Source organism: Equus asinus, chromosome 1, assembly GCF_041296235.1.
Source record: "Equus asinus isolate D_3611 breed Donkey chromosome 1, EquAss-T2T_v2, whole genome shotgun sequence".
Lineage (NCBI taxonomy): Eukaryota > Metazoa > Chordata > Mammalia > Perissodactyla > Equidae > Equus > Equus asinus.
The window spans coordinates 140,000,506-140,027,738 of NC_091790.1; the positions used below are offsets into that span (position 1 = coordinate 140,000,506).

Here is a 27,233-nt window from a genome sequence, read left to right on the forward strand (position 1 = left end):
TAAATAATATTAATTATTTAAATATTTCTTATAAAAGATCAAAACAGTACAGAAGTGTGAGATGTTTAGAACAAAATGTGAAAGACTGCCCCCCGAACTTTTGTGGGCATTCTTTCAGCTTCTCAATTTACATATATAAATATATAAACATTCTATTACATATATAAATTTGTACATGCTTAAAAATCATATACAAATGGCATTGTATATACATAATCTGCAAGTTGCTTTTTTTACTTGCTCTTTATGTCAGTGCATGTTCGATCTTATTCTTTTTAACTGTTGCATACTATTCTGTAGTATAGGTGTACTAGTTAATTTGACCAATCCTTATATGTCTTTCTATACATGTGAGTGTTTCTTTAAGATATGAGTGGGGTCCAGTAGCTTTTCTGCCCTGATATTCAGTGACTCACACTTATAGACCCAACTCTCTGAAATGCATAGATTTATTTTCTTGATTTTTGGCTTTGTGTGACTCTACCATCATCCCATGTTCAAATCCCATTCTCTTCTCTTCTTGCCAACTCTGTTCCTCATTGGCATCTTAAAAAATTGTGGCCCAGTCTCAATTTTTGTATGCTAGATGTGTAAGTGATTTTATTCCACTTTGATGCTAGTCCATGGGGCAGATAGCACAAATCCACTGATTCATACTATAAATATAAATAGTAATTTAATGGTACTCGAAGTGAGTTTAATCGGAGTTCACAAGCATGTGCTGAAGTATCAGTTCAAAATATTATTATTTTAGTGAGGAAATTGTTATGAAACCTATTAAATGATTTTGGTATATTTTACAAATGTATGTGGCTTAAGAAATGATAATAATGCTAAGGTGTTTAAGAAATATTTCCAGAAACAGAAAGAAGAAAAACTGCTGGTAAATGTAGGCATTTTTCATTAAAGAACCTCAGTGTGTTCACTAATGAACACTTACTAGAGAGCAAGGAGAAACTTAAAGAAATGGTTAATTGGCAGCAGGAGAGAATGAGGATCAAACAAAATTAATTAACGGCAAGAACTAAAACGGTTAAAACTTTATTACCCAGGTGATCATTATGACCTCATTGAAAATAAAGGCCTCAGGATTGAGAAAAGATACCCTCAGAGCTAACTACTTTTCTTTGAACCCTGATGAATCTGCCAGAAAAAATATTTGAAGGATATTTTAGAATGTGAGATGGCAGAGAACAGAAAGTATTTGAATCTGAATAAAAGTTTGCTTTTTTCTTTGCTGATTCAAAAAATTAAATTTAGCATTGAAGACACTTATAGAAACAAAAAGAATTGGGAGCTATGATTTTTGATTTGAGAAGTTAAAGCAATACGAGAGGACTCTCTAGCATTACAGGTTTGTAGTTAGATTGGGCCAAAGGTAGCTTTTCATTGCCTGGGAGATTTTGTAGATAAGTTAAATTTCAAACCCATAGTTATAATTTAGAAGTGATTGAAATAGTTTTAATTGAATGGTATTTGTACATAATTAATTCTGTTTATTTAAATTTGACTTAGGTTACATCTTATGTGTGTGTGTATATATATATACATATATATATTTTTAGGTAATGGAAAAAATTTCAAACATTTACAGATGTAGAGAGAATATAATGAACCATCATGTGCCCATCACTCAGCTTCAGCTCCACACTTATCAACTCGTGGCCAATCCTGTTTCATCTGTACCCCTGGTTACTTCTCCTCTCACCCCCAGATTATTTTAAACTAAATCACAAGCATATAATTTTGTCCACAAACATTTCAATATTTATCTCTAAAAGGGATTTTTTAAAACTTCTGACCGTAATACCATTACACCTCCAAAATTAGCACTGATTTTTAATATCAGACATCCGATCACTTTTAAAAATTTTCTGATTGTCTCTTTTTGTTAACAGTATTTTTTGTTTGAAGAAAAATCCAAATAAATTGATACATTGTACTTAGTTGATACGTCTGTTAAATCTCTCCTTTTGAAATTTTTTCCTTGTTTTTTTAGCTTTTTATTTTGAGTTAATTTTAGACCTACAGAAGAGTTGCAAAAATAGGACAGCTTTCCTACATGTTAACATCTTACATAATTAAAGCACAATTATCAGAACTAAGAAATTGACATTGGTGCAATAGTTAACTGCTTATATTTCAATTTCACCAGTTTTTACACTGATGATGTTTTTCTGTTCTAGGACCTTATCCAATATTCCTCATTACATTTGGTTGTCATGTGGCTGTAGTTTCCTCTAATCAGTGATGGTTCCTTAGTCTTTCCTGGTCTTTCGTGACATTAAAACTTTTGAAGACTATTTGTCAGTTATTTGGTAGAGTGTTCCTTAATTGAGGTTTGTCTGATGTTTTCTTATGATTATATTGAGGTTGTACATTATTGGGAAGAACATTACAGAGGTGATATATTCTTCTCAGTGCGTAATTATCAAGGGGTACGTGCTGTCACTATCACTTATCACTGGTGATGTTAACCTTGATCATTGTTAAGGTGCTGTCTGGCTTTCTCCACTGTAAATTTGCCATTTTTCCCTTATTAGCTCTAAGACTGGGATTGTTTTTGTAGCTTTTCATAGTATGGATTTTGCCAATTGCATTCTCACAGTGATATTTAACACTTTATTCTCTAAATTGGGTTAGTTGTAGAGACTTATTAGATGTAGGTTGATTTTTCAGTATAGGTGATATGTGCTTCCATCAGGAGGCACATTCTTCTTATGTTATTCCTTTAGTTTTATTAGTTCCCAAAGCTGGCAAAAAAATAAATCTAATACAGTTGATTTTTATTCTTTAAAAACAATCTGTGCAATGAAGAATTCAGTTTGCTAATACTTTTCTTTAGAGATAATTTTATTAACCTGACATATTTTTATGTTCTGTATACATTAAATTCATGTTCTAACTCTGTCTGCTTTGTTACCAGTAATTTGGTAGCATCACTTGGATTCAGACTATAAACAAGTTTAATACATAGTTAGGGAATTGGAAAGTACAGTGAAGGCAGAACTAGTCTCAAAATATTTCTAGTTGTTCTGTCACTGATAAACTGGTACTATAGGTCCTCTGCTTTTTCCAAAACTCTAGTGAGAAACAGAATTAGCAAGCCCCACTTAATTTGCCTTTTGGTAACAATTTAAGTTGTTACCCTAGCATGAACGTTAGTTTTTTCCGTTAGAAGACTTTCCTAAAAGTGTACTTCTGTAGTTTATTGCTGTATTAGTTTCCTGGGGCTGCTGTAAAAAATTAGCACAACTTGGTGGCTTCAAACAACAGAAGCTTATTCTTTCACAGTCTGGAGGCCAGATGTCCTCCTCAAGGTGTTGGAGCCCCGAGGGGAGAATCCGTGCCTTGCTGCTTCCAGCTTCTCGTGGATGCAGGCATTCCTTGACTTAAGGCCACATCACTCCAAACTCTGTCTCCCTCTTCACATCACCTTCTCTGATATGTCTGATTTCTCTCGACCTCTGTCCTCTATGAATATTTGTGGTGGTATTTAGAGCCCACGAGGATAATCTCCTCATCTCAAGATCCTTAACTGAAATACATCAGCAACCTCTTACCATATAAGGTAGTGCAGCTTCCAGGGACTAGGATCTGATATCTTTGGGGGATACCATTCAGTCCGCTACATCTGCTCTCACCATACGTAAAGCCTCTTCTTCTGGGGGCTTTCTGCTACCTGAAGCAGCTACTTAACTAAACCTGAGGAAGCACTGTGTGTTCTTTTGGTTCAAGAGATCAATCATAGGAGTCTTCTAACTAGGAAAATTCTGGTATAGCTTTATTCTTAGAGGTTAACATGATCAAAGCTTAAAAGTGAAGGATGCTGTAGCTCATACTCTGTATTTTTCTCTTCTGAGTCTCCTCCTTCCTTCTAGGTAGATTTCCTTGGCAGGGGACCAGTCAGAAAATTCATATTTTATTGTTGCTTCTTCCTGTCTTTGGACACCCTAAACTATGGTCCTGAAGTTAGGTGGGTTTTCTTTGTTTGTTTGTTTTTATGTTCTTCTTGTATCCTGCTGGTAGAGGAATGTTCAAAGTACATGGGGCAGACTGGTAGGCACTGGAGGGGAGGGTGGTAATGATGGGGGAAGTGGTGTTCTTTTTTCCTTTTTCTGACAGTTTTTCCACTCAAAATATTCACTGATCGTTCCTCACATCTTTTTTTTTTCATTTCATCAAACCAATATGGGTTTGATTCATCAAATTTAAAAAAACTTGAGATATAATTGACAGATAACCTTCTATTAGTTTTAGGTGTACAACATAATGATTTGATATATGTATATATTGTGAAATGATTACCACAATAAGTTTAGTTAACATCCATCACCACATGCAGTTACAATTTTTTTTTTTATTGTGATGGGAACTTTTGAGATTTACTCTTTAGCAACTTTCAAATATACAATACAGTATTGTTAACTATACAGCAGCCCCTGCTTATCCATGGGTGATATGTTCCAAGAGTCCCAGTGGATGCCCAAAACCACAGATATGTATATGTATATACATAAACCTTGTATGTCTGTTTTTTCTTATGCATACATACTTATGATAAAGTTTAATTTGTGTGTTAGGCACAGTAGGAGATTAACAATAATAACTTCTCTTTGGCATATCCTAATTGCCAGCATCACTACTCTTGCACTTTGGGATCATTAATAAGTAAAATAAAGGTTACTTGAACACAAGCACTATGATCCTGCTACAGTTGATCTGATAACAGACGGCTACTAAGTGACTAACGGGCAGGTAGTATATACAGCATGGATATGCTGGATAAAGGGATGATTCACGTCCTGGGTGGGACAGAGTGGGACAGGGCAAGATTTCATCGTGCTACTCAGAATGGTGTGCAATTTAAAACTTATGAATTGTTTATTTCTGGAATTTTCCATTTAATATGTTTGGACTGTGGTTTGACCATGGGTACCTGAAACCGTGGAAAGCAAAACCATGAATAAGGGAGGACTACTGCAGTCACCATGCTGTATATTACATCCCAAGGGCTTAGTTATCCTATAACTGGAAGTTTGTACCTTTTGACTACCTTCACTGGTTTTGCCCACACCCCCCGCCCCTGACAACATCCAATCTGTTCTCTGTAACTATGAATTTGGCTTTTTAAAAGATTCCTTGTATAAGTGAAATCATCTAGTGTTTGCCTTTCTTTGTCTGACTTACTTCACTTAGCACAGTGCCTTCAGGGTCCATCTATGTTATCGCAAATAGCAAGATTTCCCCTTTTTTATGGCTGAATGATATTCCATTGTGTGTGTATGTATATGCATACATACATACCACATTTCTTTATCCATTCATTCATCTGTGGACACACAGGTTATTTCCATGTCTTGGCTATTGTAAATAATGCTCAAATGAACATGAGAGTGCAGATGTCTTTTTGAGTTAATTTTTGCTTTTCCTTTGTATAAATACCCAGAAGTGAAATTGCTGGATCATATGGTAGTTCTATTTTTAGTTTCTTGAGGAACTTCCATACTGTTTTCCATAGTGGCTGCACCAATTTACATTCCTACTAACAGTGCACTAGGGTTCCCTGTTCTCCACATCCACACCAACACTACTTATCTTTTTGTTGACAGCCATTCTAAAGGTATGAGGTAATATCTCATTGTAGTTTTGATTTGTATTTCCCTTAAGACTAGTGATGTTGAGCACCATTTCATGTACTTGTTGGCTATTTGTATGTCTTATTTGGAAAAATGTCTGTTCAGATCCTTTGCTCATTTAAAAGAAAATGTTTTTTATTGTGGTCTAGATAGTTTATAACATTGTGAAATTTCAGTTGTACATTAATATTTGTAAAACACCATATAAATGTGCCCCTGCACCCCTTGTGCCCACCCTCCCCCCCCCCCCCCGCCCCCTGGTAACCACTAAATTGTCCTCTTTGTCCATTGTTTGTTTTTATTCCACACATGAGTGAAGTCACATGGTGTTTGTCTTTCTCTATCTGGCTTATTTCGCTTAACATGATGCCCTCAAGGTCCATCTGTGTGGTTGCGAATCGGACAATTATGTCTTTTTTAATGGCCGAGTAGTATTCTATTGTATATATCTACCACATCATCTTTATCTAATCATCAGTCGTTGGGCACTTGGGTTACTTCCATGTCTTGGCTATTGTGAATAATGCTGCAGTGAACATAGGGGTGCATAAGTCTCTTTGTATTGTTGATTTCAAGTTCTTTGGATAAATACCCAGTAGTGGGATAGCTGGGTCATACGGTAATTCTATTTTTATTTTTTTGAGAAATCTCCATACTATTTTCCAGAGTGGCTGCACCAGTTTGCATTCCTACCAACAGTGGATGAGGGTTCTCTTTTTTGCACAACCTCTCCAACATTTATTATTTTTTGTCTTGGTGATTTAGTCATTCTAACGGGCATAAGATGATATCTAAGTGTAGTTTTGATTTGCATTTCCCTGATGGTTAGTGATATTGAACATCTTTTCATGTACCTATTGGCCATCTGTATATGTGCTTTGGAAAAATGTCTGTTCGTATCCTCTGCCCACTTTTTGATTGGATTGTTTATTTTTTGTAGTTCAGTTATGTGAGCTCTTTATATATTATGGAGATTAACTCCTTATAGGATATATGATTTGAAATATTTTCTCCCAGTTGGTAAGTTGTTTTTTCATTTTGATCTTGGTTTCCTTTGCCTTCCAGAAGCTCTTTAGTCTGATAAAGTCCTACTTGTTTATTTTTTCTTTTGTTTCCCTTGTATGAGTGGACATCATACTTGTAAAAATCCTTTTAAGGCTGATGTCAAAGAGTGTACTGCCTATATTTTCTTCCAAAAGTTTTATGGTTTCAGGTCTTACCTTCAAGTCTTTGATCCCTTTTGAGTCTGTTTTTATGTATGGAGAAAGATAATGATCTACTTTCACTCTTTTGCATTTGGCTGTCCAGTTTTCCCAGCACCATTTATTGAAGAGGCTTCCCTTTCTCCATTGTATGTTCTTGTCTCCTTTATTGAAGATTAGCTGTCCATATATGTGTGGTTTTATTTCTGGGCTTTCAATTCTGTTCCATTGATCTGTATGCCTATTTTTGTATCAGTACCATCCTGTTTTGGTTACTATAGCTTTGTAATATGTTTCGAAGTCAGAAATTTTGATCCCACCAGCTTTGTTCTTGTTTCTCAGGATTGCTTTGGCTATTCAAGGTCTTTTGTTGCCCTGTATGAATTTTAAGATTCTTTGTTCTATTTCTGTGAAGAATGTCATTGGGATTCTGATTGGCATTGCACTGAAATGATAGATTGCTTTAGGTAGTATAGCCATTTTAACTATGTTTATTCTTCCAATCCATGTACATGGAATATCTTTCCATTTCTTTGTGTCATTATCAGTTTCTTTCAGTAATGTCTTATAGTTTTCCTTGTATAGGTCTTTCACTTCCTTGGTTAAATGTATTTCTAGATATTTTACTCTTTTTGTTGTGATTGTAGATATTGTTGTATTCTTGAGTTCTTGTTCTGTTAGTTCACAGAGTATAGAAATGCCACTGATTTTTGTATGTTGACTTGTATCCTGCAACTTTGCTGTAGTTGTTGATTATTTCTAATAGTTTTCTGATGGATTCTTTAGGGTTTTCTATATATAAAATCATGTCATCTGCAAACAGCAAGAATTTCACTTCTTCAGTACCTATTTGGATTCCTTTTATTTCATTTTCCTCCCTAATTGCTCTGGCCGAAACCTCTAGTACTAAGTTGAATAAGAGTGGCGAGAGTGGGCACCCTTGTCTTGTTCCTGTTCTCAGTGGGATGGCTTTCAGTTTTTCCCCATTGAGTATGATGTTGGCAGTGTGTTTGTCATATATGGGCTTTATTATGTTGAGGTATTTTCCTTATATACCTATTTTATTGAGACTTTTTATCATGAACGGATGTTGAATCTTGTCAAATGCTTTCTCTGCATCTATGGAGATGATCATGTGGTTTTTGTTCCTCCTTTTGTTAATATGGTGTATCACATTGACTGGTTTGTGGATGTTAAACCATCCCTGTGTCCCTGGAATGAATCCCTCTGGATCATGGTGTATGATCTTTTTAATGTATTGGCAATTCAGGTTGCCAATATTTTGTTGAGGATTTTTGCATCTATTTTCATCAGCGATATTGGCCTATAATTTTCTTTCTTTGTGTTGTCCTTGTCTGGTTTTGGGATCAGGGTGATGTTGGCCTCGTAGAATGTGTTAGGAATATTTCTGTCTTCCTCAATTTTTTGGAATAATTTCAGAGGAATAGGTAATAAATTGTCTTTGAATGCTTGGTAGAATTTTCCCAAGAAGCCATCTCGTCCTGGACTTTTATTTTTGGGGAGGTTTTTGATTACTGCTTCAATCTCTTTACTTGTGATTTGTCTATTCAGATTTTCTATTTCTTCTTGATTCAGTTTTGAGAGGTTGTAAGAGTCTAAGAATTTATCCATTTCTTCTAGATTGTCCAGTTTGTTGGCATATAGTTTTTCATAATATTCTCTTATAATCTTTTGTATTTCTGTGGTATCTGTTGTAATTTCTCCTCTTTCATTTCTAATTGTATTTATTTGAGCCTTCTTTTTTTCTTAGTGAATCTGGCTAAGGGTTTGTCAGTTTTGTTTATCCTCTCAAAGAACCAGCTCCTTGTTTCATTGATCCTTTTTATAGTCTTTTTTGTTTCAATTTCATTTATTTCTGCTCATTTTTATTGTTTGCCTCCTTCTGCTGAGTTTGGGCATTGTTTGTTCTTTCTTTTTTTAATTCTGTTAGGTGTAGTTTAAGATTTTTTATTTGAGCTTTTTCTTGTTTGTTAACATGGGCCTGTGTTGCTATAAATCTCCCTCTTAGGACCACTTTTGCTTCATCCCATAAGAGTTGGTATGGTGTGGTTTCATTCTCATTTGTCTCCAAGTATTTCTCAATTTCTCCCTTTATTTCTTTGATGACCCATTGGTTCCTCAGTAGCATGTTGTTTAGTCTGCACATTTTTGTTCCTTTTCCAGCTTTTTTCTTGCAGTGGATTTCTAGTTTCATGGCATGATGGCCAGAAAAGATACTAGATGTTATTTCAGTCTTCTTAAATTTGTTGAGGTTTGCCTTGTTTCCCAATATATGGTCTTTCCCTGAGAATGTTCCATGTATGCTTGAGAAGAATGTGTATTCCGCTGTGTTTGGATGGAGTGCTCTATCTATGTCTGTCTATTAAGTTCATCTGGTGTAGTTTTTCGTTTAAGTCCCCTATCTCCTTGTTGACTTTTTGTCTGGGTGATCTATCTATTGATGTAGGTGGGGTGTTGAGGTCCCCTACAACTACTGTGTTGTCACTGATATCTCCTTTTAGCTTTGTTAATAGTTGTTTATGTACTTTTGTGCTCCTGTGTTTGGTGCATACACGTTTATAAGTGTTATGTCTTCTTGGTGGAGAGTCCCTTTTGTCCTTATTTACTGCCCCACTGTGTCTCTCTTAACCAGTTTTATCTTGAAGTCTACTTTGTCTGATATAAGTATGGCAACACCTGCTTTCTTTTGTTTGCCATTAGCTTGGAGTATTGTCTTCTATCCCTTCACTCTGAGCCTATCTTTGTCTCTAGAGTTGAGATGTGTTTCCTGGAGGCAGCATATTGTTGGGTCTTGTTCTTTAATCCACCCTGCCACTCTGTCTTTTGATTCGAGAATTCAATCCATTTACATTTAGAATGATTATTGTTGTACAAGGGGGTAATACTGCCATCTTATGACATGTTGCCCAGTTTTTCCATGTTTCCTTTCTGTCTCATCCCATGTATTTCAGACTACCAATTTGATTCGGTAGTTTTCTCAGTTGATTTTCTTCATTTTCTCCTTGTTTATTGTAAATGTCTCTGTTCTGATTGTTTAGTGGTTACCCTTAGGTTTGTATAAAAAAATCTCATATTGAGACAGTCCATTTTCTGGTAGCCTCTTATTTTCTTAGACTATACTGATTCCATCCTCTCTCTCTCCCCCTTCTAAATTATTTTTTTCATATCATTTTCCATCTTGTGTTGTGAGTTTGTGGGTAAAAAGATGAGATCATTTTTGTTTTGCTGTTTTCCTTTTCTTTATCCTTGATGTTAAAGTTAAGTATTTACTAACCTGATCTGATAGAGGGCTGCCATTTTCTGATTATTGCCTACCTATTCATCTCTTTGCTCAAGGCTTCGTAGCCCGTTTCCTATTTTTTTTTTTTTCAGGTATGAGGGCCTTCTTGAGGATTTCTTGTAGGCGGTGATTTGTGGCAATGAACTCCCTTAGCTTTTGTTTATCCAGGAAAGTTTTTATTTCTCTGTCATATCTGAAGGAGATTTTCACTGGATAGATTATTCTTGGCTGAAAGTTTTTGTCTTTCAAGATTTTGAACATCTCATTCTGTTCTCTCCTAGCCTGTAAGGTTTCTGCTGAGAAATCTGCTGAAAGCCTGATAGGGGTTCCTTTGTAAGTTATTTTCGTCTGCTTTGTTGCCCTTAGTATATTTTCTTTTGTCCTTGACTTTTGCCAACTTCACTACTATATGCCTTAGAGTGAGTCTTTTTACACTGACAACATTAGGAGATCTGGAGAACTCTTTCACATGGATTTCCAGCTCCCTCCCCAGGTTTGGGAAGTTCTCAGCTATTGTTTCTTTGAACAAGCTTTCTGCTCCATTTGCTTCCTCTTCCCCCTCTTAAATACCTATAATCCTTATGTTGCATTTCCTGATTGAGTCAGATATTTCTCTGAGAGCTTCTTCATTTTTTTTTTAGTCAGTTTTCTCTTCACCTCCCTCTGAAGCATTTCTATAGTACTATCCTCTAGCTGGCTGATTCTCTCCTCCATATTTTGAGCTCTGTTGTTTTAGAGAATCCAGATTTTTCTGTATTTCATCCATTGTGGTTCTCATCTCCAACAATTCTGATTGGTTCTTTTTTATGGTTTCAATCTCCTTCTTGAAGGAGCTCCTGAATTTATTAATTTGTCTTTTCTGTGTTTTCTTGTAACTTGTTGAGTTTTTCTGTGATAGCTGTTTTGAATTCTGTCATTTAGGTTATGGATTTTTGTTCCTTCAGGGTTGGTTTCTAGGTACTTGTCACTTTCCTTCTGGTCTGGAGATTTAATATATCCATTCATACTGCTTGATGGAGTGGATTTTTGCTTCCTGATGGTGTTCTTATCAGGTCGCAGCTGCAATGTACTGCCACAGCATGGGGATTAGGCACTGTGTATTCTGGGCCCAGCATGAGCAGGGGCTCCCCAGCTCCCCTGCTTTTCTCTCTGAGCAACTGATCAATGGCGGATCTGGAGCATTGGGCAGGGGGAGAGTACTCTCCTTCCCCAGCGCTTCCCCTAGCCCACATTTGTCTCTCTGTACGGAGCTCTGGGCAATTGCAGGGCTGGGCATTTTCCCTTTCTCCGCCACTGCTGCCAAGCTCTCCACACCATGCTCCAGACACTTCTGGGGCTGGAGTACCAGGTGGGGGCAGGGCATCTCTCTCACCTACGCACTTTCCCCTCTGCAGCTGCCACACTCTCTGCGCTGGCTCTGGATGATTCTGGGGCTGGAGTACCTGGCAGGATGGGGTGCTCTTTTCACCTGCACACTTCCTGCTACTGCAGCCCATCTCTCTCCACAGAGCTCCTGCAGATCAGCTTCCACTTCTTCTGGAGGATCCAGCCCCACCACCACCTTCAGGCATATGGCTGTGTGGATCTCCCGATGTCTTTGGTGATGTGCATATGTCCTCTGTTGGTGTATGAATGTCCTTTTGCTTGTATTTTAGAGGGGAGAGGCCAAGGGAAGAGCTCACTCCACCATGATGCTGACGTCACTCTCCCTCTGCCCATTTGTTAATTGGATTTTTTTTTCTATTGAGTTGTATGACTTCTTTATATATTTTGGATATTAACCATTTATCAGATATGATTTGCAAATATTTTCTCCCATTCCATAGGTTGCCTTTTCATTTTGCTGACAGTTTCCTTTACTGTGCAGAAGCTTCTTGTTTTGATACAATCTTACTTGTTTATTTTTGCTTTTGTTGCCTTTGCCTTTGATGTCAAATCCAAAAAGTTCATTACCAAGACTGATGTAAAGGAGCTTACCCCTTCTGTTTTCTTCTGGGAGTTTTATGGTTTCAGGTCTTATGTTCAAGTCTTTAATCTATTTTGAGTTGATTTTTCTCTATGGTGTAACTTAGGGGTCCAGTTTCATTCTTTTGTGTGTAGCTGTCCAGTTTTCTCAATATCATTTATTGAAGAAACTGTCCTTTCCCCATTGTATAGTCTTGTCTCCTTTATCATAAATTTTTTTTTAAAGATTTTATTTTTCCTTTTTCTCCCAGAGCCTTCCGGTACATAGTTGTGTATTTTTAGTTGTAGGTCCTTCTAGTTGTGGCATGTGGGATGCCGCCTCAGCATGGCTTGATGAGCGAAGCCATGTCCGCACCCTGGATTCAAACCAGCAAAACCCTGGGCTGCCGAAGTGGAGCATGCAAACTTAATGACTTGGCCACGGGGCCAGCCCCTCCTTTATCATAAATTAATTGACCCATGGTTTTACTTCTGGGCTTTCTATTCTGTTTCATTGATCTTTGTTCGGTTTTGGTTTTGGTTTTTTTTGCAGGGAAAGATTCACCCTGAGCTAACATCTGTTGCCTATCTTCCTCTCTTTTTTTCTTATCCTCCCCACAGCCCCAGTGCATGATTGTATACCCTAGTTGTAAGTCCTTCTAGTTCTTCTATGTGAGCTGCTGCCACATCATGGCAACTGACTGACCAGTGGTGTGGTTTCCCTACCAGGAAATGAACCCAGGCTGCCAAAACGGTGAGAGTGCCAAACTTTAACCACTAGGCTTTCAGGGTTGGCTCTATGTTTCTGTTTTTATGCCTGTACCGTACTGTTTTGATTACTATAGCTTTGTAATATAGTTTGAAACCAGCAAGTATAATGCCTCCTGCTTTGTTCTTCTTTCTCAAGATTGCTTTGGCTGTTCAGGGTCTTTTGTGGTTCTACACAAGTTTAGTATTGTTTATTATATTTCTGTGAAAAATGCCATTGGAATTTTGATAGGGATTGCATTGACTATATACATTACTTTGTATAGTATGGAAATTTCAACAATATTAATTCTGCTAGTCCATGAGCACAGAAGATCTTTCCTTTTATTTGTATATGTCTTCTTCAATTTCTTTCATCCATGTCTTAGAGTTTTCAATGTACAGATCTTTCACCTCCTTGGTTGAATTTATTCCTAAGTATTTTATTTTTTTTGATGTAATTTAAATGGGATTATCTTCTGACTTTCCCTTTCTGATACTTCATTGTTATTATATAGAAATGCAACTGAATTTTCTATATTGATTTTGTATCCAGCAGCTTTATTGAATTCATTTATTAGCACTAAGTGTTTTTTGATGGAATCTTTAGGGTTTTCTATATGTAATATCATGTCATCTGCAAATAGAGACAGTTTTACTTCTCTTTTTCTTATTTTGATGCATTTTAGTTCTTCTTCTTGCCTCATTGCTCTGGCCAGGACTTTATGGGCTTATCATATATGGCCTTTATTGTGTTGAGGTATGTTCCCTCTGTACCCAGTTTGTTGAGGATGTTGAATTTTGTCAAATGCTTTTTCTGCATCTCCTGAGATGATCATATGATTTTTTTATCCTTCATTTTGTTAATGTGGTGTATCACATTGATTGATTTGCAGATGTTGAACCGTCCCTGAATCCCAGGGATAAATCCCACTTGATCAGGATGTATGATCCTTTTAATGTATTGCTGTTTGTGGCTTACCAATATTTTGTTAAGGATTTTTGCATCTACGTTTATCAGGGGTATTAGCCTGTAATTTTCTTTTCTTGCAGTGTCCTTGTCTGGTTTTGGTATCAGGGTAATGGTGGCATCATAAAATGAGTTTGGAAGCATTTGAGAAGGATTGGTATTAATTGTTCTTCAAGCGTTTGGTTGAATTTACCAGTGAAGCCATTAGTCCTGGATTTTTGTTGGTTGGGAGCTTTTTGATTACTGATTCAATCTCCTTACTAGTAATTGTTCGGTTTAGATTTCCTGTTCATTATTCAGTCTTAGAAGGTTGTATCTTTCTAGGAATTGATCCGTTTCTTCTAGGTTGTCCGATTTGTTGGCATATGATTGTTCATAGTAGTCTCTTATGATCCTTAGTATTTCTGTAGTATTAATTGTAATGTCTCCTCTTTCATGTCTAATTTTGAGTCTTCTCTCTTTTTTTCTTGGTGAGTCTAGCTAAAGCTTTGTCTATTTTGTTTATCTTTTCAAAAAACCGGCTCTTAGTTTCATTGAACTTTTCTATTATCTTTTCAGTCTCTATTTCATTGATTTTCACTCTGATCTTTGTCATTTCCTTTTTTCTACTAACTTTGGGGTTAGTTTTTTTCCTTCTTTTTCTAGTTCTTCAGGTCTAAAAGTTAGATTTTTTTATTTGAGATGTTTCTTGTTTCTTAATGTAGTCTTTATTCCTATAATTTCTCTCTTATAACTGCTTTTGCTGCATTCCCTAAGTTTTGGCATGTTGTATTTTCATTTGTCTCAAAATATTTTTTTATTTCTTCTTTTACTGTTGATTGTTCAGTTGTGTGTTGTTTAATCTCCACATATTTATGAATTTTCCAGTTTTCTTCTTGGAATTGATTTCTAGTTTCATATCCTTCTTGTCAGAAAAGACACTTGATGTGATTTCAGTCTTCTTAAGTTTATTAAGACTTGTTTTATGGTCTAACATATGATCTGTCTTGGAGAATATTCCATGTCTGCTTGAGAAGAATATGTTTTCTGCTGCTTTGGAATGTAGTGTTCTGTAAATGTCTGTTAAACTACTACTTAACTACGTCTGTTACACCAGATGTAGTTAAGTCCAATGTTTTCTTTTTGATTTTCTGTCTGAATGATCTATCCATTGAAGAAAGAGGAGGTCTTGAAGTACCCTACTATTAGGGGACTCCTGTTGCAGTGCTGTCTATTTCTCCCTTAGGTCTGTTACTATTTGCTTTATATTTTAGGTCCTCATATGTTGGCTGCATACATATTTACAAATGTCATAAATATTTACAATTTGTCATATTTACAAATGACATGGATTGATCCCTTTATTGTTACATAATGACCTTCTTTGTCTCTTATGTTAGTCTTTGCCTTAAAGTCTCTTTTATCTGCTTACATATTGCTACTCCAGCTTTCTTTTCGTTTCCAGTTGCATGGATTATCTTTTCCATCCCTTTACTTTTTTAAATCCATTCAGCCACTCTGTATCTTTTGACTGGAGAGTTTAGCTCATTTACATTTAAAGTAATTATTGATAGGTATGGACTTCCTGTTGCCATTTTGTTCATTGTTTTCTGGCTGTTTCGTAATTCTTTTGTTCCCTTCTTCTCTTCCTTTGGGATTTGATTTTCTGTAGTTGGTATACTTAGATTCCTTTATCTTTTATGAATCTATTATGAGTTTTTGTTTTGTGGTTACCATGAGGCTTATATAAAACATCTTATATTTATTTCAGTCTATTTTGAGCTGATATTTAATGTCTGATGCATACTGAAAGCTCTACAGTTTTCCTTCCCCGCCCCATGTTTTGTTTTTTTTTTTTTTTTAAGATTTTATTTTTTTCCTTTTTCTCCCCAAAGCCCCCCGGTACATAGTTGTGTATTCTTCGTTGTGGGTTCTTCTAGTTGTGGCATGTGGGACGCTGCCTCAGCGTGGTCTGATGAGCAGTGCCATGTCCGCGCCCAGGATTCGAACCAACGAAACACTGGGCTGCCTGCAGCGGAGCACGCGAACTTAACCACTCGGCCACGGGGCCAGCCCCCCATGTTTTGTTTTTGATACCACAGTTTACACGTCTTTAACTTTTGTATCCATTAACAAATTTTTAATACTTGTATGTTTACCCTTCATGCTAGATTTATAAGTTATTTGCTCACCACCATTACAACATTAGAGCATTCTGAATTTAACTATATATTTACCTTTACCAATGTGATTTGTACTTTCACATGTTTTTCCGTTACTAATTAGTATCCTTTTATTTCAGCCTGAAGAAGTGCCTTTAACATTTCTTGTAAGACTGGTCTAGTAGAGAAGAACTGCTTCAGCTTTTGCTTGTCTGGAAACCTTTTTATCTCTCCTTCAATTCTGAAGAACAATTTTGCCAGGTAGTTTTTTTGGTTGGCACTCTTTTCTTTCAGCACTTTGAATGTATTGTCCCATACCCTTCTTGCCCGCAAAGTTGCTGCTGGAAAATCTGCTGATAGTCTTTAGGGGGTTCCCTTGTACCTAACAAGTTGTTTTTTTTTTGTTTCAGAAGTTAATTATAATGTGTCTTAGTCTCTTTGGATTCATCTTATTTGGAACTCTCTGGATTTCCTGGATCTGGATGTCTGTTTCCTTCCCCACGTTAGGGAAGTTTTCAGCCATTATTTCTTCAAATAAGCTTTCTTGAGCCAGCCCTGATGGCCTAGTGGTTAAAGTTTGGGGCTCACGGCTTTGGCAGCCCAGGTTCATTTCCCAGTTGTGGAACCACACCATCCATCTGACAGTTGTCATGCTGTGGCAGTGGCTCACATAGAAGAACTAGAAGGACTTACAACTAGGATATACATCCATGCACTGGGGCTTTGAGGAGGAAAAAAAGGAGATTGGCCACAGATGTTAGCTCAGGGTGAATCTTTTCCTGCAAAAAAAAAAAAAAGTCAAATAGGCTTTTTCCCCTTTTCTCTTCTCTTTCTGGGATCCCTGTAATGCAGATATTGGTCCACTTGATGTTGTCATATAAGTCCCTTATGCTGTCTTGACTCTTTTTTATTCTTTTTGGTCCTCTGATCAGATGAATTTCACTGCTGTGCCTTTGAATTCACGGATCCTTTCTTCTGCTTCATCTAGTCTGCTGTTGAGTGTCTCTGTTGAATTTTTCAGTTCAGTTACTGTATCCTTCAGCTCTGATTTCTTTTTGGTACTTCCTTATATTTTCAGTTTCTTTGTTAAAATTCTTACTTTGTTCATGCGTTGTTCTCCCAACCTCAGTGAGCATCTTTATGACCGTTATTTTGAACCCTTTATCAGGTAAATCATGTATCTCCGTTTTATTAAGGATTTTTTTGGGGGGGGCGGTTATCTTCTTCTTTGTAATGTATTCCTCTGTTTCTTCATCATCTTTGACTCCCTTTGGTGGTTTCTCTGCATCAGATAACACAGTCTCTGCTCCAGTTCTTGAAGGGATGGCCTTGTGTAGGAGATGAACCTTATTGTTCAATCTTGCTGTTAGTCTTGCTTGTCTCTCAAACCTTTGTGATTGCCTAAGCAGCCTTCTTGTCTTAGTGGCTTCCAGTAGTTGAGGGTGCGCTGAGACATGTCAGTGTCCCAAAGTGAAGGATCTCAGTCAGCATCTAGATGGAGGCTAATTGGAACCCAGAGCCTCAGACAGCAGCTTTTAAAGTATTCAAATATACCTCTTTCAGGGGAAGAGTGGGAATTGGCATTTCTGTCTGCAACCTCTGCACTAAGCCCTGGGGTGATATCTAGTTAAGAACTCTTTCATTTTTTTGCTACCATCCTGCTAAAGCTGTGAACACAAACTCCACTGGCCACCAGAGCCAGGTTATTGAGGGATGTGTCCTCTCAGCAGGAGTCACACAAGCCACGGCACCAGGCATGTGGACAGGCTCCTTTCATGGAGACACTGGTGACCTATAATGGGAATTGGGAGAGGGTCAAGAGGGTCCCCACCTGCCCCCCTGGTCTCCGGAGAAGATGGCAGTTGGCCCCTAGGTGTGTGTTAAATTAGAAGCCTGCCCTTCAGGCTGCAGCTTTTAAGCTCGGCAAATAGGCCTCTTTCATGGAATGACTGTGTCTTTCAGTCTGCTCTCTCTGTGCTGGGCCCTGGGGAGATAGCCACATGAATCTGTGTGATCCCATTAAGACCTTTTCTTAGTTCACTATACCCTTGTGGGTCTGGTGGATGCAAGCCCACTGGCTTCCAGAGCTAGATGTTTTGAGGCCCCATCTCTCAGGTGAAAGTCTTAAAAGTTATGGCACCAGATGTGGCTTCCAAACCCTTTGTTCCTCAGGGAGAAGAGGGGAGTTGTGAGTTCCCTTCTCATTATATGTTACCACGTGGGGTTGGGGTTTGGCAAGTTTTTTTTTCAGCCTCTCTTACCTGTATTGATGTGGATTTTTTCTCATTCAGCAAGTATGCAGAAGGTGCTCAGCCAGTTTCTGGATTTCTTTCAGAGGGAATTGTTCCATAGGTAGCTGTAGGTTCGGTGTGTCCATGGGAAGAGGGGAGTACAGGAGCATCCTAATGTTCCATCTTGAACTGGAGCCTTCTCATCACATTTCTGTGTGAAATATATTTCTAGTTTTCTCAAGAAACTTAAGTGTTTAAGCATTAAAGTGTTACCTTAATTATTATAAACTATGCCCCAATGAAATATTCTGAAATTATACATATTTAAATTTATAAGTGTAAAATCATGAAAATTTTCAAAAGACAAGAAAGAAGAAAATGGTATAAAAGAAACTTACGTATCCACCACCAGATTTAACAAATATTGACATTTTACAGTATTTGTTTATCAGTCTTTTAAAAAGTAAAGTAAAATATTAAAAGTACAGCTAAAACTTTACCTCAGTTTTTCCCTCTTCCTTGTTCACAGAGGTAATTAATATTCTGACATTGGTGTCTGTTTCCATGCTTGTTTTTATATATGTTGCACATATGTATATATCTGTAGATAATATATATTTTCTATTTTTAAAATCTATACAAATGGTCATACTGTTTATAAATTTAAGATTTTCGCTTTATTGGTCCTTTTCAACAATTTGACTATGATATGCCTAGGTGTGGTGTCATTTTGCATTTATCTTGCTTTGAGTTTGCTAAACTTTTTGAACCTGTACATTTATTTTTCAGATATTCATTTTTCACATATTTTTTCTTCATTTTCTTCTTCTAGGATTCCATTTAAACATATGGTAGATGTTTCACCATTGTCCTACAGATTGTTGATCTTAAGCTCAGTTTTTAATAGTTCTTCTCTTTCAGATTGGATAATTTCTACTGATATATTTTCAAGTTCATTGAATCTTTCTCATTTCGACTCCAATAAGCTATTAAGCCCATTCAGTGAGGTTTTTTAAATTTCAGATACTGCATTTTAGAGTTCTAGAATTTCATTTGGTTTTTACAGTTTCTCATTCTCTGCTGAGATTTCTCATCTAGTCATTCATTATGACTGTATTTTCTTTTACATACTTGAACATATTCATAATAACTGCTTTAAAATCCCTTTCTGCTATTATCTCACATTGTCCTCTGACTCCTCCCTTACCCCTCAGCACCTACTGGGATCTTCCCTCAGACAGAAAGCCGTACAAATGTGCTTCTAACCCAGTGTTCTCTGCCTTTCTACTTTCTGTCTGACTTTGGTTGCTCTCCAGTGCCTTGGGTTGTTGTTTGGTTATATTTTGTCCAGAGTTTATAGTGTTACCTGCAGGAAAGTTGGTCTGATGGAAGCTATTCCACCATTAATAGAAGCAGAACTCCTTGCATAACTTTTTTTAATGTGGTGAAAAATATATAAGATAAAATTTGCCATTTTAACCCTTTTAAGTATACAATTCAGGGACATTAGTTGCACTTACAATGTTGTGGATCAGTTATCACTATCTATACCCCATACTTTTTCTTACCCAAACAGAAAGCCTGTGCCCATTAAGCAATAAATCAATAAATCCCCATTCCTCCAACCTCCAGCCCTTGGTAACCTCTATTCTACTTTCTGTCTTTATAAATTTGCCTATTCTACGTATTTCATATAAGTGGAAAAAGAACAAATATTTGTTCTTTTTGTGTCTGACATAGTTCACTTAGCATAATATTTCAAAGTTCATTCATGTTGTAGAATGTCTCAGAACTTCATTCCTTTTTAAGGTTGAATAATATTCCATTGTATGTCTGTGCTACATTTTGTTTATCTATTCATCTGTTGATGGACACTTGGGTTGTTTCACATATTGGCTATTGTGAATAATGCTGTTCTGAACATGGGCATATAAGTATCTATTGGAGTTCCTGCTTTCATTTATTTTGGGTTTATACCTTTGAATGGCATTGCTGGATCATATGGTAATTCTTTAACTTTTTGAGGAACTGCTCAATGTGTTTTCCACAGTGACTATACCATTTTATACTCCCACCAGTAATGTACAAGCATTCCAATTTCTTCAAATTCTCGCCAACACTTATTTTCTTTGTATTGTCTTTATTATTACTATTGTAGCCATCCTAGTGGATGTAAAGTGGTATCTCATTGTGGTTTTGATTTGCATTTCCCTAATGGCTAATGATGTTGAGTATTTTTTCATGTGCTTGTTGACCATTTGTATATCTTCTTTGGAGAAATGTCTACTCAAGTCTTTTGCCCGTTTTTTAATTGGGTTGTCTTTTTGTTGAGTAGTGGGAGTTCTTTATACATTCTGGGTATTAAACTTTTGTCAGATATATAGTTTGCAAATATTTTTACCCATTCCTTAGTTTGTCTTTTCACTTTCTTAATAGGATCCTCTGATGCAAAAAGTTTTTAATTTTGATGAAATCAAATTTGTCTATTTTTCTTTTGTTGCTCATTCTTTTGGCGTCATATCTAAGAATCCATTGCCAAATCCAAGGTCATGAAGATTTACCCCTGTTTTGTTCTAGGAGTTTTATCATTTTAGCTCTATTGTTTAAGTCTTTCATCCATTTAGTGTTAATTTTTGTATATGGTGGGAGGTAGGGATCCAACTTTATCGTTTGCATGTGGAAATACAATTTTCTCAGCAATATCTCTTGAAAGACTATTCTTTCTCCCATTGAATGTACTTGACACCTTTGTTGAAAATCAATTGGCCATATATATAAGGGTTTATGTCTGGACTCTCAATTCTATCTCATTGATCTATCTGTCTATCCTAAAGCTAGCATCACACTGTTTTGATTACTTACTGTAGCTTTGTAGTAAGTTTTGAAATTGGGAACTGCGAATGCTCCAACTTTGTTCTTTTTCAGGATTGTTTTGGCTGTTCAGGGTCTCTCACATTTCCATGTGAATTTGAGTATCGGTTTTTCCATTCAACAAAAGAATAACTTTTTTTAAACCTGCTTTTTGGATTCTGTTTGTTTTGGAGACTCATCCATGTTTATACATAGATATTTAGTTCACTTACTGCTGATGGATTTTAAGGAAATGTCTGAATAGGTCTCAGTGTGTTTGTCCTTTCTCCTGTTGAAGTACAATTAGATTGTTCCTTTTTTTTTTTTTTTTTTGCTAATTTAACAGGCAATGCCACAATGAACGTTCTTGCGCATGCTACTTGTTCACGTTTGAAAATTTGTTTAGGACAAAAGTTCTCAACCTGGGGCAGTTTTGCCTGTCAGGGAACATTTGGCGTATTTGGAGACATTTTTGATTATCAAGAGAAGGGGCGTGCTGCTGGCATCTAGATGATGAAGACCAGAGATGCTACTAAACATTCTATAGTGCAAGAAGACACTCCCACCCACCCCTCAACAAAGTATTATCCAAATTACCCAGTTTGTTAATAGTTCCAGGATCGAGAAACCCTGCTCTGGGGCATATACTTAGAAATGGGATTGATAAAGCTTGGGGTGTGTGCCATTTTTTTTTTTCTTTTTGGTTATTATATGAAATGGATTTCTGTAAAACATGAAGAAAATATTTCTAATACAAGTAAAAGTTTGGAATGTTGGGAATTAAAATTAAAATTCCTTTGGTGATGCTGGCAATCCCGCAATTATGAGCAATTTAATTATCTTAAACCAGAGTAGCAGTATTATCCAGGGTTAACTAGTTCATTCACTACCCAGAGGGTGCATATAATCTGTTACCTTCATGAACTGAAATACATTGGTTCTTCCTGCCTGATTAAAAAATTAAGTTGAGAGTAGGAATCTGCTTCAAAAAAGTGTGATTGTGCAGGACTAAGGTAGTTAGAATATTAGGCTGAAGATGTTGACTGAATGAGAGGAAAGTTACAGCATTAAAAAATGCAGTTTTTTCTGACAAAGATGTTGTTAAATATTGAAGGCTTAAAGGTTTGAAACGTTTCTTTCTCTCTGGTGTGATTTAGTTTTTTTAATTGGAGACAGGGGAATGAACTTAATGAATTCTGAGACCTACTTTTAAGCGTGTAAGACCCATGGCTATCCCTTTGAACATCTGATGACAACTATGGCCCCAGAACTATGTGCATGCTTGTGTCATACACTTTTGCATGATTTTTGGGTGGTTTCTGCATGTTCCTGAAGCCCATCTATGGACTACTCCCTTCCTTCTCAACCTGCCCCCCCAGATTTCCAGGTTAAGAAGTTCGCTAACAGTCTATTAAAACACTTAAAGTGCTAAAAATAAGTTTTGTTTGTATCTTCGCCAAATGCAGAAAACTAAGTGATAGAGAAAAATAGGTGGAATTAGAATTCTTCAAGTCCTCCGATATTGAATGAGTGAATACAGATCTTATTTTGTCCATAACCTTCATTTTTCTTTCTCTTTTCACTAGGTGTATGCAGCAGTTCTGTGGCAACAAGCTAATGAAAACAGACAAAATTCAACTGGAAAAGCATGTTTTGGAACCACCCTACCAGAAGAAAAACTTAATGACTTTCGTGATGAACAAATTGGACAGTTGCAGGAGCTGATGCAGGAAGCCACTAAACCCAATAGGCAATTTAGTATTACGGAGTCTCGGAAACCGAAACTTTAGTCTATCCAGAAAAGCTTAACAAAGCGTTTCAAGTTCAGAACTGCTTAATTTAACATATCCTTGTTTTTAAAAATGTATTTCTTCAGCTTTTAGGCTTTGAGAATGCCTGGTGTTAAGGACGTATTCTTTTATTTGGAGATGTCATGAATGCTATCTGCAATATATAGATCAGGATCACTAGTGGATGAAGCTTTACATTATTGAAGTAACGGTACTTGATGGAATTTGATTTTTGGACTAAAGAAAGAATGGCTATGAAATGGACAAAACTGTGGAATTTTGCCAAAAATTTTTTATATATAAATTTGTTTTTAATGCTATTCTTGTTCCAAGCATTAGCCTCATCTCTTTAGCTTCATCAGATAAATATATCATGATAATGATCGATGTGGAATTTCAACAAGGTTATTATTTAAAGACATTGTCATCCTGAAAGTTTTATTTCTACTTTAATAGTACATATATGACTATTCTCTTAAATGCCCGTTATCCCCTAGTCATTGTTTATTTACAATAAAGGGTTAAAAAGAAGCTTTAAGATTTAGTAGTATACTATCATTTGTATAATATACATTGTATAATTCATTTCTACAGTATTTGTTAGTAAGACAGATTGCCCTTAAATAATTTGCAGTTACCTTGAGAATCTCATTGCCTAATGATTGAGGAGATAAAATGACCTTCATAAATTTTTTGTACACTTAAGTTGATTTATAAACTGAAAAAAGCAAATGATAATCCCATTCACATCCTAAAATGTTTATGAATTTTAAAAATTATTATACACTAAAATGACTTGTATCTTTATGTATGTTTACTCTGAGATTCTGAAGTGATCCTTTTTCAGATGCAATTGTGTTTATGTCAGCTCTTTAAAAATTGATTTGTGTTTGCTCTGTTTTGCTGTCTTGTGCTTTCTCTTTGTATATGGCTGCCAGGCCCCTCAGTCCTTTCTTCCATTCCTCTTTGAGTTAGTCTGTAGGTTGATCAGTTAGTCTTTTCTCATTGAGAGAGAGGCAGTCAGTCAATCAATAATCTAGTCTCTACACTATAACAGGTTCTAGGAATACAGCAATGAATGAGGTAAAGCTCTTGCCCTATAACAGAAAGTATAACAGAAAAATTAGTAAGAGAAAATGTCCAATGTGGTTACAAAGTTTGAGAAGCTGTGTGGTGTCCAACAGGTGCTCAGTTGTTAGGACAAATACTAAGTTGTTTGGACTATGTAATAAATGAAACCATATGGGTTTTTGGGTTTGTTTTTGCTGTAGGTGTGCTGTGCAAATACTGAGACAGTAAGGGTGTGTTTGGGAACTCCTGAAGTAGTGTCAAGGAATGAATGGTCTTTAACTGTGAACTCAGTAGTCTTTTGACCACTCCATTTGTTCAATGTCATTTCTTTACTGCCTTCACTTCCATCCCAATCTGCCCTAGTTTCTGTGATCCTTCGATTCAGCCAGCCATTAGCAATGCCCTCAATGTCATCATCTCCTTTTCTTTTTCCCTCATCATCTGCTCTCACCAAGGTGACCACTCACTCGCCGAAATCAATAGGATATTAATCAGTGTAAGACTGATAAGTTATCCTGTGAGGCTTGATAGTATTAACTATTCTCTACTACTTTCAAACCACTCCTGCTTGGTTTGTATACTGCCTAACTCTCCTTTAAGTTATAAATTTTCTTTTTAAATAAAGATGTTGTCTGGGATTTCATCTTTAGGACTCTTAGTTTACACATCCATTGCTTCAGATATTAGCTTTACTCTTAAATCTGTAACACCAACCTCAGTCTCATTTCTGAACTTCAGGTCTGTGTTTGAAATTCTATTTGGCATTTCCAACTCATTTAAAATCAGATTTACTATCATTCATTCACTGAGCAGGGAAGGAAAGTAACATATACCCAGTTCACCAGTTCAGGGTTCTTCAATTCAGCCTGAATTTCACCATTTCTCTAGAGGGCTCCTTCTCATTGAACAGCAATTCTGACAACTCCATGTAGTGGACTGCAAAATGGCCATAGTTCTCGACTGCTTCTGGTACCCATGCCCTTTGCAATGTGACTTTGCAGCTCCTTCCATCACATCTATTTTTCAGCTCTTCAAACCTGAACTGGCCTTGTTCCTTGATTTGCTCAAAAGAATATGGGTATGACATTATGCAAATTTAGGGTGTAGGCCTCAGAGTCTGATACACTTCCACCCGCACTGTTGGAAACCTGCCCAGCTGTCATGTGAACAAGCTCAGGCTGACCTATCAGAGGATGAGAGATCCTATGGAGCAGAGGTGAGCTACCCTAGCTGAAGCCATCCTAGACCAACCAGCTCTCAGCCAACCACAGATACGTGAATGAGCCCTCCCAAGATCAGAAGAACTGCCCAGCTGATCCCAGCCCAAATTGCCAATGATAAGCCGAATAAATGGTAGTTCTTTTAAATCACTCTGTTTTGCGGTGGTTTGTTATACAGTTAAAGCTGATACACTCTACTGCTTTACTCTCTCAAAATCATTCCTTTTTTTCCACTTAGCAGTCTGGTATTTTAGACTTAGAATTTTTTTTTCTGTAGTAACCTGTATGTAGCTTCCATGACTTTGGCCTGCTCTTTAATATATTATTCTCCATGTGGTTGTAAACATCACCTTACTGATATGCAGATCTGATCATAACATTTTTCTGCTTGAAATTTGGAATGGGGGAGATGTTTGGATTATACTCAATGGCAGTAAGAGATGGCACAATGAGCATCTTACCACTGGTGGTGGTGGTTGAGAATCTGACACAGTTTATGGAAATAAATTGGCAATGCGTATTAAGAACATCAAAAATTATCATGCCTTTTGCACTCATTAATTCTATTTTTAGGGTTCTATCCTAAGGAAAAAAATTCAGAAATGTGGACAGAGTTTTTCATAATTAGAATGGTTTTTAAGAGAGTGAAAATTTAAGAACAGTAAAAATTCCCCAAACATCAGAAATTGAGTTGTGATAATATGCATAATTAAACAATTTAAATTCAGGTTTACAAAGAGCTGCTTAGCTTTTTTTGAAATTATGGTAGTTTACAACCTTGTGAAATTTCAGTTGTACGTTATTGTTTGTCACTCGTGTTGTAGGTGCACCACTTCACCCTTTGTGCCCACCTCCCACGCCTGCTTTCCCCTGGTAACCACTAATCTGTTCTCTTACAAAGAGTTTTTAATGACGTGGGAAATTTCTTGACATTGATAAACAAGGAAAGGATGCTACAAAATATGCAACATTTTCACAAAGATGTTAGATTTCCTTTTCGGCAATGTACGTTGATCTGAGCACTTCTCTTGCTGAAAACTAAAACTTTTAGGTAGAGTATAAAGTCATTTTGGGGAAGCATCTAGGCGTTGGCAATATCCTAAGAGATTAAGTAATTACAAGTCCAATTTCTAAGTGAAACTGCTGAAGCCTCTTTTGCCCTGAGGGTAAATTTCAGCTTTGGTTTTGATGCTCCTTTGGAACACAGAGGGCAGAAGACAAAGCATAGATAGAGCTCACCTGAGGTGGAGAAAACCAGCCTCTCACTTTCAAGGTAAGAGTGAGCTAGAAGCAGACCCGCTCCGGTATTTGTGCAAAGTTGCAGGCCATGCCAAATTCAAGTGATCTGGGTGTTAAAACAAACAAAACTTAAGCTATGAACTTAGTGGCCCCAGAATGAGTACCTGGCAGATGTAAACAGGTCTTTGGAGGATAATAAGGTCACAAATAATTTTCCTAGGAAGTGAATGCCTCAAATTTAAACTTCACAAGGAAGACTAGCGCCATTAATGAAAGACAAAGGACCATCAGAAAACAACTTTGGAAGCAGCACATGTATAATATAAAACATCTATATATGTTTAAAAAATAAAAGTCGTTTGAAAATCTCTTCAGGAAACAGGGCATAAAAATTGACCTAGCCTATTTGAAAAAGAACCAAGTAGAAGTTCTCGAAATGGAAAATAGAATAACTAAAATTAAAAATAAACCAATGGGCAAGTTTAACAGAAGATTAGATAGATAGGCCTGAAAAAAGAATTAATGACTGCAAAATAGGACAAAAGAAATTACCCAGAATGTAACATAGAAAAGGAGTTTGCAAATATGAAAGAGTGGAGGATAAAGTAAAAGGGTCTAGTGTATAGCTAATAATAGTTTCAAATAGATAATTGGGCAGAAGCAATATTTGAAGAGAAAATTGCTGAGAATTTTTCAAATCAATGAAAAGTGTCAATCCACAGATTTATGCCAAGCAGGATAAATATGAAATCCTCACTTAAACCATGCTGAAACAGTAAAATGGTAAAGACAAAAACTTGTAAAAGTAGCCAAAACAAAAGTCACAGATAACCTTCAAAACAATATCAGCTAGACTTTTCTTTAGTTGACTTGTCAACAGTGATAATG

The 27,233-nt window shown here is 36.6% G+C and overlaps 1 protein-coding gene across 2 annotated transcripts in view; it reads left to right on the forward strand.

The window, feature by feature from the left end:
* Positions 1-25,643, forward strand: part of SDHAF3 (succinate dehydrogenase complex assembly factor 3) — a 68,208-nt gene extending 42,565 nt beyond the window's left edge. The window contains exon 2 of one of the 2 annotated variants that reach the window (XM_014859404.3): positions 22,612-25,643. In XM_014859404.3, the coding sequence (XP_014714890.2) occupies positions 22,612-22,815 (204 nt within the window). In that variant the 3' untranslated portion in view covers positions 22,816-25,643. The remainder of the gene's footprint in view (positions 1-22,611) is intronic. The other variant, XM_070508800.1, reaches the window with a different exon arrangement.
* Positions 25,644-27,233: the final 1,590 nt, after the last annotated feature.